This window comes from Jaculus jaculus, chromosome 8, assembly GCF_020740685.1.
Source record: "Jaculus jaculus isolate mJacJac1 chromosome 8, mJacJac1.mat.Y.cur, whole genome shotgun sequence".
Classification (NCBI taxonomy): domain Eukaryota; kingdom Metazoa; phylum Chordata; class Mammalia; order Rodentia; family Dipodidae; genus Jaculus; species Jaculus jaculus.
Genome location: NC_059109.1, coordinates 32,649,103 through 32,662,917, shown reverse-complemented (window position 1 = coordinate 32,662,917; position 13,815 = coordinate 32,649,103). Strand labels below are relative to the sequence as shown.

The window sequence follows — 13,815 nt, the reverse complement described above, 5'->3', positions numbered from 1 at the left end:
GCTGGGGTAGAAAGATTTCCTTGCTTGAGGCCAGCCGGGGCTGCATTAAGACTGCCTCAAAAAAAAAAAAAGTAGGGGAAGGTATTTAAAGCTCATTTTATTCCCTGTTTGAGTCCTTAGTAGAAACATGAAATAAACTGCTATGAAAAGTAGAACCAGAATACATATATTTCAAAAGAAAATGAAGAACATGTTTACACGCACTTCCTAAAGGTCATCTCAGAGTAGTACTTAAAATTAAGATTTGATTTAGACTCTTGCTCCTAACTAATTCACTAGCTACTAAACCTGAACTTCTCTGAGCCTGGCTTCTTGACCAGGCATATACGGAGATATCATGGACATTTTAGAGATGTCGTGAAGACGAGAAGCAACAATTCAATTGCTGGCTCTGTAGTCTTTATACTCTAGTGAGTCAATTATGAACAGTTGTGTTCCATTTTTATAATCTACCACCTTCTATTTTGTTGACTGTTTTTAAGAACATGTGCCTAATCTGAAGAAAGAGGTAACAAAAACCAACATACTTGTCTCCATGCTTTGCCAAAAACAGCTGTAGAGTTTGAAGTGATTCAGATAACTGCTCCTTCTTGGCTGTTATTTCCTTACTGGAAATCTGTAAAGTAAGAAGGCTCATTTAACCTCTTCCCACAAAAGGAGAAGACAACAGTAATTTTTAAAGACACATCAGGTTTTAATTATGATTCAAGTGACAGTCCTACTTTCTCGGTAACCCAAATCAGTAAATTATTACTTATTAGCAGTCTAAAAAGGCTTGCAAGAAGAAGCTAATGTTCTTTACCTTGGACAACATGGAAAACACCACTGTGCTTAACAGCATCACTTTCATAAGGAAATAATAAAGTAACAACTAAGGGTTCTTGCATTTGTCCCAGCCCAGCCATGAATGAAGGTGGCCATTGAGGTATCAAGGTGGTCAGAAGTTTAGCGCTGGCCCAGTATCACCCTTGCATATGTGTATGCGACTATAATGTCATCCTTGTACATGTGTATATGACTGTGGACACTTCCCCCATCATTTGTCTCTCCACAAAGCTCCTCAATAAATGCCCCCTTGAAAAAATATTATAAATATATTATGATGTAGACCTACAGATCAAGAAGAAATAATTTCTAACATTAAGACCCTCTGGTATAACTTGTCCCTGGCATTCAGAGAAGTAAAACAGATCAGTTGGGGGAAAAGAAAGATGTTGTTTAACATTCTCTCCTTATCTATTGGCAACTTACTTCTAAATATTCCTTTAAAAAAGACTATTCTTTTAAATGAACAGAAGTAAGAAGAATACTGGCTGAATAAAAAGATGCCTCATCTTATTTATTCAACTTGAGTTTATTTTGCCTGTCTACAAATAACCAGAATACCAAAGGGATTTTTGGAGAACATGCTTAGTGTATACATCAGACTATGTAAATGTCCATTAAAAAGAAAGGTCAAGATTGTGGTGGAGCCATGACCTGCAAGAAAGCATTTGTCTACTCTCTGTGTAATGGGTGTCTATATCTGAGTTGTTAATGTTTGGGGGCAGAGTGAATTTAATACTAAAAAACTGGAAAAAAGTGTTCTCCCACAAAGTCTTAGCTAAGGCTTATGCATTTCTTTCAGTTGGCTTCCATTTGATAGAGGGGAAAAAGCAGGTATGAAGGCATTTTAAATTAAATATATTCAACAATTACCTGAAAGTTTTTAGTTTAAAATACACCAAATGTAAATGTTTCTCAAATTCTCAATTCTTCAACACTGCAATTATATATACATATATAGACTGTGACCTAATTCAGCTGCATTTCAAGTGAGTAATATATGGACTCAGGTCTAGAAACTTCCTATAAAAGGGAACCCCACACATTTCGCCTTATGTCAAAGGCAAAATAAGACAAGATGCTTTCTCCTTGTTTAATCATGTCAACAGCGTCTGTTTCAAAGGATCATAACAGAACGCTATGGTAGGTGAGAATTCTACCACTGAACCACCCATGCAACAAGGGAACACTATGGGGGAGCCAGATAAGGGACTAAATATTGAGGCTAAATGACAGCCCCTGGATTTTCCATGTGTCAGGCATGGGCAGGAGGATAGCAGTACTGGAAAAGTATTCTCTGAGTAAAAAGCTTATCTGATGATAATTAAAAAAAAATCAGGCCGGGCATGGTGGCACACGCCTTTAATCCCAGCACTTGGGAGGCAGAGGTAGGAGGATCGCCATGAGTTCAAGGCCACCCTGAGACTACAGAGTTAATTCCAGGTCAGCCTGGACCAGAGTGAGACCTTACCTCAAAAAACCAAAAAAAAAAAAAAAAAAATCAGCATTTCCTACAATCAGTAAAGCACTGCAATACTAGAGCTGGAGTTTATGCCTCAGCCAACAAGGAGAGCAATGCGAGCTGTAGTCATCAACTCTGCTAAGTAATGGGGCCACCCAGGAAAGCACATAGAACTCAAGGAACCATTTAGGTAAGGGCAAGAATCTAGAGTTCCCGGTGGCTAGACTGTATGTATTTCCTCGTTTAAAAAGAGCCAGACTCAGAAAGTGTGACTGAGGCTGCACGCGTGGCTCATATCTGAGTTTATGCTCTTGTTCTTGACACTCGTGCGAGTCTGTGTGAGTTGAGGCTGCAGATCTTTCTGACCTGGAGGGCATGGAGGACTCTGGACAGAGCAAGATGCCTCTGCTTGTCAGCAAGCACCACCCTCATCATCAGGGAGCTCATCTACCTAATGAAGGAAGACAGCAGTACAACCTGCTGGTCCACTGATCTGAGGCCAGTGTACGTGGTGGGGCTGTGGAATCAGACGCCTTCTTCCAGCACACTCTAATTGCGATTCCTTGAGCAAGCTACCCAACAATCCGGTCCCTGTAAAAGTGGGCTAACTGAGCATGGTGCTCTGTGCACTATATCAACTGAGTAAATTCTACTACTCTTAGTGTTACGCCAGGACCACTGTGAGTACCTGTTGCTTAGAGAAGAGAGATTTCTCAGCTTTCCCTCCATCTCTGAGTGTCTTGCTGATGTTTGATACCCATTTTTGCAATTCTTTAGCTTTTTCAACATGCTCTTTCTTTTCTTCTTCCAGGGACTTCTGATGTGTGTGACCGATTTAATAAAAAAAAAAAAAGATACATGCCAGTAAATGTCTAATCTACTAAATTCACCTCTCCACTGAAAATATAATGCAAAATGGTTTTTTTTTTATCACACACAGGCTATGAAAATATTTTATTCATTCACTTAACCATGTTTGTCATGTCACATAACAGATGCACTTCCAAAATGCTTATGGTAACAAAGAAAGTGGTAGCATTCTTTAATCACTGGACTGACCTCTAAGCTGTTCCAGGAATATGACAGGAGCCAAGTCAACTTTATTCATGAGGAGCAAAAGTAGTTACATTGCTGCCTTTGCATTAGGATTACAATTGTGATCGTTGTAACCGAAAAGTGTGTGCAATGGAAAACAGAAAGAACAGAGAATGTCTACACAGATGAAAATTCCACGGTAAGGAAAAACTTCCCACTTTTCCAATACACAATGCATTTATAATGTTAGACTTTAATTTTAATGTCTCAACTACGAATATGAGATTGTGGTAAAAATCTTATGTGGAGAACATTAACGGCATACAGAAAAACTCAGAATTCTGGATTGGTGGCATTCCCCAACACTGCAGCCTCACGGACGTTGGAATGAATTCTCTTCTTCCTCTTTGATTCCTCGGGGCTCTGTGAAATGCTCTTTCTGGAAGTGCAATGTGTTATTGAGTAATCGGAGAACGCCAACACTGGGCTCTGCTCAGTGAAGGAACTCTGAAGGAAGTCCAAACACATGACGCTGTAAACTCATCAAGCTCACTCCATATTCTAGGTAAACCTATTTATGTTAGCGGGGTACATATTAAAGAGTATCTTTAGAGCTAAACAGAACCACTACAGGACAACAAACCTGTTATTTTCAATTTAAGAATTAGCATCTCTTTTGAGCAGTGAGCTAGTCTAGCCTGCAAGAAATACTAACTTGGGTTGATGATACCATTTCTGGATTGGACATTTAGTCAACACTATCTGCTCTAATCAGATGGGCTAAACCAGCCAGCATTGCCCCTTGTATGAAGTTACGTAAACATGTCTGATTAAGAAGAATAGTAAAGGCTGGAAATTCCTGTCATTAAAGGCTCAGATACTTCTAACAGTTTCAGTCCTGTGTGGAAATCAAAATTCGCCTTCTCTAAGGCTTCTTTATATGTCAACTTTCGTTTGGTCTGGGGACATATTATATTCCGGACATATGAATTTTGATCTTTGAGTCTGGTAGCAATGAAGACATCTATAATACCTACCTGCAGAGCCCCTTCGATTGACAACCGTGAATGAACCTGTGGCTCTATTATGCCTCCTGTCAGGTACTGAAATTCTAGACACCGGATTCCCATTTCTTTACTTATGATATTTGCATTCACAGCTTCCATCACTGACATTGTTTTGTTAGTGACAGGATGACCAATCCCTGTGATTACTGATTCACACTGTCGCAGCTGCTGGGCAAATCCCTCATCAATCAGGCCTCTATGCAAAGCCTCAGCCACCCGGTACTTTTTACCAGTTAGGGGATCAATTATTCCCCCTGTACTGACTTGGGCTTCAAGGCATCTGAGAGAAGTAATCCGATCAACCAAATTTCTGCGGGAGGCTTTCAGTACAGAAATTCTCTCCCCACTAGCAGTCAGCCAGTAACCTGCAATAGGACTATGCAAATCCTTCTTGGGAACTAACCGACTCAGCAAAGAGTCAGCAAGTTCAGTCAGTGTGACTAGACCCTCCTGATACCTTTTAACCAAGGCTCCGTCAAGTGTTCCCTGTTCTATTGCCTCATTAATATTGAACTGCAATCCAGTTTTACTATCGGTCAGCATGCGAGAAGGATGGCCATAGGATTCAAAAAATGTGGCTTCCTTCCACTGATACTGCTGCCCTGAAAGTTCAAGGTAAATGCTTCTGTCAATCAGGTTTCTCTGGAAAGCCTCATAAGCAGTCAGTTCTGCTCCTGTTTTAATATCTACCACAGAAATTTTATGAGTTTTCTCGATGTTAAGATTCGATATGTTCCTCTCACCAAATGGAAAGAGAAAACACTGGCAACCTATATCAAAGACACACATCTGCAGTAATTCTGCATAATATAGCACCTGCTTGTTATTGGGATTAGGAAATGCTCTAGTGTTGCTGGAGGGCTCATGCAAAAATTGTAAAATGGCATTGTTGAGCAACCCATGCTGCACAGCGAGTTCTGGAGGAACACGGATGCCTCTCACAGGGTCGATGACACCCCCACTGGCAATCTGGGCTTCCAAGATATGTTTACCTTTCTTCCTGTCAAGCATCCTATTTTCCATAGCTTGGAACACGGACAATGTTTTAGAAGAATATGAATACCCCAGGGCTGCCTTCTCTGCCTCAAGGAGCTTGATCCTGAATTCAGGGTCAATAACGCCTTTAAGAACTGCATCTTCAACAGAGTATGTCTGGCCTGAAATGGGGTCAATTATAAAACCTGTTGCGGCCTGAGCTTCTAAAAATGCTAACGCCATCATTTTGTCTATTATGATTTTCTTAGCTGCTGAAGAAAATGATATTTTTTCTTTTGTTGATTCTAAGTAAAGCCCCGCTATTGAAGTGGCTTTTGTCAAGAACTTGCTAAGAGTCTTCTGAACTTCTTCAACAGTCTTCAGACCTAGTCTCAGCTGTTCAACAGTTTTTAAGTCCAAAAGCTTAGCTTCAACCAAATGCCTGGCAGTCACGGTGCGCCTAAGGCCCTGGAATGTGAATTCATCATCCCTAACAGAGCATGCGTGACTGCTGGAAAAGTTCTGGGAAGTCTCTGGCTCCAAGCCTTTCTTAAGAAAATCTCCACTCTTGAATCCATCGGATGCTCTGCACCCTTCCAGCATCCAACTGTCAGCACTGAGAACAGGGCTCTTTTCTTGTTTTAATGTTGTCACTTCTGTCTGCATATCACACTGCTTGTGCTTAGCTATCTGTAACAGGAATGCGTAAGACATTAAAAATCACGTAAAGAATATTGTGTTACGTTCCTAAATATTCTCAACACAAACACAGTTCCTAAGTTATAAGTGTACGTGAAGAATTTCAAACTGTGGGTGAGGGGATAAATAATAAGATTTTAGGAAACTCAAGTTTACTTGAGATAATAAAATATATTAAAGTGGTATGGTGAAGAAAGTTTGAGATTAAAAATTTGGCCACTGAATACATGAGAAGCTGAATACTTAGTTCTTCTAGCTTTTGTGATTTTTGTTTTTTCCTTGCAGTGCTAGGACTTTGACTCAAGGCCTTATGCATACTAGGGAAATGCTCTACCACTGACCTACATGCAGCGCCCCTTTTCTAGCTCTTTTAATAGTTACATTAAAAATATTTATATACATATATTTACTGATCACATCTACATATTAAATAATGGTAACTTATGATAAAATTTGAGGAAATCACTGGAAAATTATAGAATTCCCCTCTTTGAACTCCACAAAGTTGAAATCCAAAATTAAAAAAAAAAATAGTCTAGGCGACAAAGAAAATTAAGAAAAAACTCAACATCAGGTAGCTGAGAAGATCTCTGAACAAATTATACCTCTAAAGGCGTCAAAAGCTTCACCAATTCCATTTCAAGTTTGTCATCTTGTTGCCTAACAGGTGGCCGGGAATTTTGTAGGGCTTGGTTTATCTTCTCTATTTCCGATAGTCTTGTAATGGAGTTTTTCTCATCAAAAGTTATCTCTAATTCGGTGCTTGTTTGAGAAAAATACTCAGAATAACATTGCGAGCCCTTCTCCTTCTCCAGTAGAGCCCCTGGCGGTGGAAAGCAAACCTCTTTTGGTATTTGGTCAACAACTCTGTGCTGCCATTTCTCTTCTCCGGGCTGTGCATCACAAGTCCATCTTGGCGTAGGAGACCTGGCTGCTGGGAGAAGGTGCCGAGGGGGAGGATCTCCAGGGCGGTGACAGTGCCTCCCCGCCATATCAAAATCTGGTGCCAAGGTACAGTTTTGGGCTGTGTTCTTCTTTTGGATTTCACACTGGAGCAAAACTAATTGATGTTCATGCTCCTTGATCTGCTGGTCCATTTTCTGCTTCAGGTTTTCCACCTCCCGTTTCTGCGCTATGAGCTCATCCTCCAGTCTCCGGCATTTTTGGTAATGATTTGCTTCGACGTGCTGCCCTTGTTGCATTTGCTCTCGGTGTCGCTGAAGCTGTTGCTCAAGTTCTCTAATGTTTGTTTCCCAACGTCTGGCATTCTCCTGTGCTCTGCAATTTTCTTGCTGAAGAGACACAAAGTCATGCTTAATGCCTGAGATATCATTCTCAGTGATGACTTTGGCCTCCATCAATTTTTCCATTTTTTTCCGAAACTCGTCTGCTGAGCGTTTGAATTTATCCGACTCCTCCTGAAGCAGAGCCATCTTCCTGCGGGTCATCTGCTCCTCAATAGTTTTCAGGTGCAGCTCGTCCTGCACCTTTCTCAGCCTGCTGCTCAGCTCCTGAACCTGCGCGCTCTGCAGCTGCGCCTTCTGCTCACCGCGGCGCTTCTCCTCCTTGGAAGCCGTCAGCTCCGCGCTCAGGCTGCGCACCTCCCTCTCCGTGTTCTGGATGACTACGTCCTGCTGGGCACACTTTTGCTTAAACTCGCTTACTAAATTCTGGCTTTTGGCCAGATCATCCTCTAGGCTCTTAATTTTCCTGTGGAAATCATGTTCTGTTTTTGTCTGCTTATGCAAGTGTTCGTTTGTGTGGCGTAGCTGATCTTTAAAGCCATCTGCCTGGATTTTCAGCACCTCACATCTTTGCTGGATCGCTTGTTTCTCTAGAACTATATTCTTTGATTCCGCCTGAATTCTCTGCATCATTAATTTGGTTTCATTGTTCTGCCTAGTTAGCTCATTGACCCTTTGTTTCAGCGTTTCTGCACACTCATTGCTCTTCTCCAATTCTGCATTGAGCTTTCGGATCTTATCACTGTTCTCCTTCTCAGCTTGAATATTCCGAAGCAGCTGTGCTTGGCTTTGCTCGAACTGTTCTTTTAGGTGCTCAGATTTTCCCAGGCAGAGCCGTCTTTCATTCTCGAATGCTTTCTCATCCTGAAAAGAATCCACCTGAGAATTTAACCGCTCGATGTTCTTCTCGGCAACCGCATGTGCCCGAGCCATCCTATCCACTTCCTTTTGCAGTTTCCCTTTCTCGTGCTGGAGCGATTCCAGTTCTAACTGGTAACTGTGCTTCACTTTCTTGAGATCACTGGCCTCTTGCATGACAGCTTCGGCTCTGTCAGTGGTTTGGTTCAGCTGCCTGCTGAGTTCTCGGAGCTGCTGAGAATAGCTTTCCTGGACCTGGTCCTTCCTGTCCAGCTCCAGCTTGAGGCTCCTCAGTGTGGTGTTTGTCTCATCCAGCCTCTCTTTGAGCAAACGAGCCTTGTCCTCTGACGAGGTCTTCTCCAGCTGGAGGGCGCTCAGCTCATACTTGAGCTCCCTCATCTCTTTCTCGGCCTTCCTGTTGGCCAGGGTGAGCTGGTCCACCTGCTGCCTGAGCTCCGCCTCCTTGTGTGCGGGAGGCGGCTGTTGAAGGCCTCCTGGGCCCCCATGCGCTGCTGGAGGCCCTGCATTCGGTGCACACGAATACTGGAGTTCCTTGATTTTCCTTCGGGCTTCTACCTCGATGGTTTGCTTTTCCTTCAGCTGTTTCTCTGCCACCTGCTTTTGAAATGCCAGGTCGGTTTCCATCTGTTTGACTAGGCTCAGGAGTTCTTCCTCTTTGTCTCGCTTCCTCCTTAGCTCTTCCATCAAATTATGTTTCTCCTGCTCCAAGTCATTGAGACTTGAATCTTTCCTTTTAAGATGATCTTCCAGTGTTCTTCTCGTAAAGGTGTTCTCTTCCAGCTGACGCCGAAAGTTCAGGAGGTTTTCTTCCACGGCAGCCCTTTTGGCCTCGGCCTCGGAGGTCAGCTGCCGCACCCGCTCCAGCTCCCGCTCTGCGGCTTCCTTCTCCCTCACGATGGTGTCCAGCTCCCGGCGGTACTGCTCGGCCTGGCTCTCAGCCCGCATCTTCTGCCGGGAGATGTCTGCCACGCTCCGCTGCTGCTTTCTCAGCTCATTTTCTGCAGCCTCCCTGACTTTGGGCAGCTCTTCTTCGACCCGAGACTTCTGTTTCTTTAGTTCATCTACCATCCTTTCCAACTCACTTATCTTTCCTGTAAGTTTGCTATTCTCAAGCATTGTTGCTTTCTGACGCTGCAGCAGATCTGAATAGGGCCCATGTTCAGAGCTCTCCTTAGATCTCTTCATCTACAAGAAACATTTCGAAAGTGTCAAACCTGTTCAGTTCAAACAAACTCTCCAACATCAAAGCAGTGTTCATGAAAGTACTTTAACACCAAAAGATTTCCAACGCAGCGCTAGCTAGCAGCCACCACCACCAGCACCAGCACCAGCAGCTTCTCTGCAGAGAAAGATCCAGAATGTTGCAAGGAGGAGCAGACAAAAATTCTTCAGGATGAGGTTTGCCAAAGAGTCTGTTTTTGTACCACAGGAAAAAAATTTCATACTTAAAATGAGCTAGCCCAGGGTTTCAAAGCAAGGAAGGGCCTTTCCTAACACAAAGCAGGACCCCAGTCTTTTATAAGTTAAGAAACCAATTTTTGCTCATAATGATATTCTTTCTCCTCTTGCACACAGATGAGAGCAGTGAGTACAAATAATAGCACCATGCAAGAACCAAAGAGCATGACAGGATTTAGTTTTCACTAGCTAGCCTAGTGAAATTTTATTAAGTTCACATCCCCATGTTTTATGCTTAAAATAACAATACACAGAACTTCAGAATAGAGAAACAAATTCATAAATAGTAACATGGAAGAGGACAAAAGTTATATAAAAATTGAAATTTCTAAATGACTGTTTATGCTGGTCACAGTTATGACTATCAGGATTGGTAATGCAAAGGCAGCAAGGCAAGTACTCACAGATTTTGGTGTTTCTGTTATTGACATACGTTACATGAAATCCACTTTGATGAGTAGCTTTAAATACCCCATCAATAAAAGGTATTTATTAAATACAAATGCTTTAAAATATAGAGATTCTTTTCCAACATAAGAATAAAATAAAAGAAAATCTTTTGACTCTGGAACAGAATCACTGTGAATTAGAGGAATCCATACTGACCACAGGTCTACATGATCAGAGTTAATTTATAGTCTTTAGTTCTCTTTGTTGGCATTTGCATTTTGTTAGTTTTATACCACCAATTCAGAATAACTAATAAGAAACAAGTAATAACATCCTCCTTGCCAAGTTCCAGGCCAGCAAGTGAACCTTTGTCCAAAGAATAAAAAATATTAAAAAGGTGGACAACACCTGAGGAATAAGACCCCCAGTTGTTGAGGTTGTCCCCTGGCATCCATGTGCATCTGCACCTATGTGTGTGTGTGTATGTGTATCTGTGTGTGCACACACACATGTACACTCAAGTTCTCTCTAGCATTTATCCAGGGAGATTTATCTCATATAGTTTGGTTTTAACATAGACTAAAGAACTCTACCACATCTAATACAGATCAAAACCAGCATTTGATATTTCTGTAAAAAGTCTAGTGTTACTTTTGAAATTGTCATCTATCTTTAATTTTATGCTTATTATGAAAAGCTACTCTCAAGGTGAGGTTTTTCCTGTGGATCTTCAAGACTTAGTTTCTGAAATACCATTCTTCTTTTATGGGACAAGTGGAAGGATTTTTAAATTTATTTTATTATTTTTTTAATTTATTTTTTTATCTGTCTTTACATGGGTGCTGGGGAATCAAACCCAAGTCATCAAATTTATTTTTTTTTTTTTAATTTTTATTAATGTTTCCCATGATTATAAAATATATCCCATGGTAATTCCCTCCCTCCCCACCCCCTTTAAATTTATTTTAAATTAGAGTCTATGTATGTTTTCCAAAGCTGTACTATTTTTGTCTTTCAGTCCACTATGTTGTTGATGTTTCATTAAGGATTCATATTTAATTCTTTGAAATTGTTTCTATTAATTTCTATTAATTTCTGCCTTGCAGAAATTAAGCCAAGTGGCCCATACATACATATATACAAGTATATGCAGTTAAAAAGAAAAGGATATAAATTATTTTCTTTTGTATTTATCAACTGTACATACAATTTGAAAGATATATACATACATACATATATATATATATATATATATATATATATATATACATACATATATATATATATACACACACACACACATATACATTTTAAATGAAATAACTCTAAAATAGAAATACATCAACTTTCATATATAAGGGGTTTGTTTCATTTATTAAGATGGTTCCAAATATTCTGGTTCCCCTTTTAAGTATAAAGTAAGCTGGTTATAAATCTTGCTTATCTATGCAAGTGGTTTAGTTGCAGAAAAAATGTTAACTCTGAACAGACTCAAATAGTTTGTAAAAGTGGTCACATATTCAGAAAATAAGAAAAAAATTGAATAGGTTTTGGTACTTTTGTTATATGAACAGTTAAACCAACTATAAACACCATCAAAATTTCACAATAATCCAATTATGAAGGCTGGGTAGGCCCACATTTTACTATTTACAATTTCAGCACTCATTCTACTATTTTTGGCTGCTCTGAGGTGAAGGAGAGAAAGCATAGCAAAATTATTTTAATAGAGCATAGAATAATCATTTCAAAATAAAACAACAGATTCTCATGAACATAAATTTTTAGAAGTTCTCATTGTTGATATATCTCAAAACAATTGTTAAATTCAGGATCAAAGCTATACAAGTCCTCTAAATCAAAATGTTGCTTAAATAATCTCATTTAATTTTTAACATAAACACAAACTCCACAATTCTTATGAGGAGCATTCTTATATACAAATACCTACTACTAAGGTCTTGCTAATATATTTAAATTATTACAATTTTAACTTCTTAAAGATGAAAATTAACTCAAAATATATAAAACAAATACCTGTAGGCAACAGAAGAGCTGCAACTCTACTTCACAGAAGTATATTTCTCAGTTGTGAGAAAGTTGAATAATTTTTTCTCAAATTATAATGTTTTCCAAGTTAAATGGAACCATTTATGACATTAACCCTATCATATGAGGGCCCTAAGGTGATCTTTTGATTGTGGAGTTGAGGATCAAACATGTCCATCCAACCTAAAATGAAAATCTAAAAATGCTTTTTATGTTTGCTTATTTCTTTTTCAAGGTAGGGTCTCATTCTAGCTCAAGCTGAACTGGAATTTACTATGTAGTCCAGGGTGGCCTTGAACTCATGGCAATTGTCCTACCTCTTCCTCCCAAATTCTGGGATTAAAGGTGTGTGTCACCATCCAGGCTTTTTTACAAATGCTTTTGTATTTCAGTGAATCTTAAGAACAAACGCAAATCCCAAGCTTTCACTTTCTTTCAGTATAACTTTGTAGTTAATTACTTGCATATTTTCTATCAGCCATGTAAATTTATCATGAAATCTATTATTTGCCTTTCAAAGCCATATATAGTTCCTGCTCAAATTTAGTTTCTTTTGTTTAGCTGTTCATTGTGACTGATTACCTCCTCCTCTTCCAGCCTTTTCAGTGAGTCACCAGCAAACTTAATGTACTGTGTCATGAGTGTGACCAAAGCAGTGTACCGAGTCCGCAAGTCCATGAACTGCAAAAAAAGAAGACAAAAATATTATCTCTGATTGCCCTTACAAAGTTTGGTGAACGTTGAGTAAGAATTATAATTACTTATTAGGCATTGGGGAAGAAAACACAATAGCCCAACAAGTGGTACTTAAGTATTTCTTAAGTATTTATCATGAAGCTTATTATTTATTTCTATAGTTAACTGATCTTGATTTTAAAGGGCTTTTTTTTTTTTTTATTTTGGTTTTTCGAGGTAGAGTTTCACTCTGGTCCAGGCTGACCTGGAATTAACTCTGTAGTCTCACAGTGGCCTTAAACTCACGGTAATCCTCTGACCTCTGCCTCCCAAGTGCTGGGATTAAAGGCATGTGCTACCACGCCTGGCTTTAAAGGGCTTTTTCAAAACCCTTAATAAAATATATTGTTAAAGGTACTGACTTTCTGTTTGGAATAACAACAAAAGTACTGAAATGAATAATGATCATTGTACCATACTGTGATATACTAAAATTCCATTAAGTAATTTAAAATAATTAAAATGTAAATTTTATATGAAGTATACTTTACCATAATGAAAATAAATTGACTTGAAAAAAAGTTGTTCTCTTTTATGCCTCTACCCTCCCCTTGTCTACTTATTACCTCTTGAATGATGAGATCTGCTGAGCTCTGCATTCTTCGGCGCTTCACTGGAGATTTTTGTTGTGAATCTACCATGGCCCGGTAAGTCATTGTTTGTAATTCATAGTCCTGCATAAAAGAATCAATATGGAATGCAATGTAGCTCTGTGGCAGAGTGCTTGCCTAGCATATGTGAGAAGCAATATGATAAAACTGATTAAATCAAAGCCCTAAAAGCTTCATTCTATAGAGTCACTCCAGATAACTAAAACCTAGTTTTGCTAAAATAAAGTATTGAAAAATATTAAGTACAGCTTTAGATATGTCTTTGATCCCAAATATACTTCTAAGTTGATGATATAAGCAGAATCATATCAATGGTCAGGAAATTCCCAATCCTCTCTATAAACTCCTAAAAACATTTACTATACAATAACCATATTCAACCTCCA

At 39.5% G+C, this 13,815-nt stretch overlaps 1 protein-coding gene across 11 annotated transcripts in view; it reads right to left on the bottom strand.

The window, feature by feature from the left end:
- Positions 1 to 13,815, bottom strand: part of Dst (dystonin) — a 430,289-nt gene that overhangs the window by 145,014 nt on the left and 271,460 nt on the right. For 10 of the 11 annotated variants that reach the window (XM_045156178.1, XM_045156180.1, XM_004668209.3 and 7 more), the window contains 4 exons: positions 13,385 to 13,492; positions 12,666 to 12,764; positions 2,976 to 3,104; positions 528 to 616 (listed from right to left, as the gene is read on the bottom strand). In XM_045156178.1, coding sequence (XP_045012113.1) covers positions 528 to 616; positions 2,976 to 3,104; positions 12,666 to 12,764; positions 13,385 to 13,492 — 425 coding nt within the window. Of the gene's footprint in view, positions 1 to 527; positions 617 to 2,975; positions 3,105 to 3,230; positions 6,055 to 6,668; positions 9,372 to 12,665; positions 12,765 to 13,384; positions 13,493 to 13,815 lie in introns of those variants that run through there. The other variant, XM_045156183.1, reaches the window with a different exon arrangement.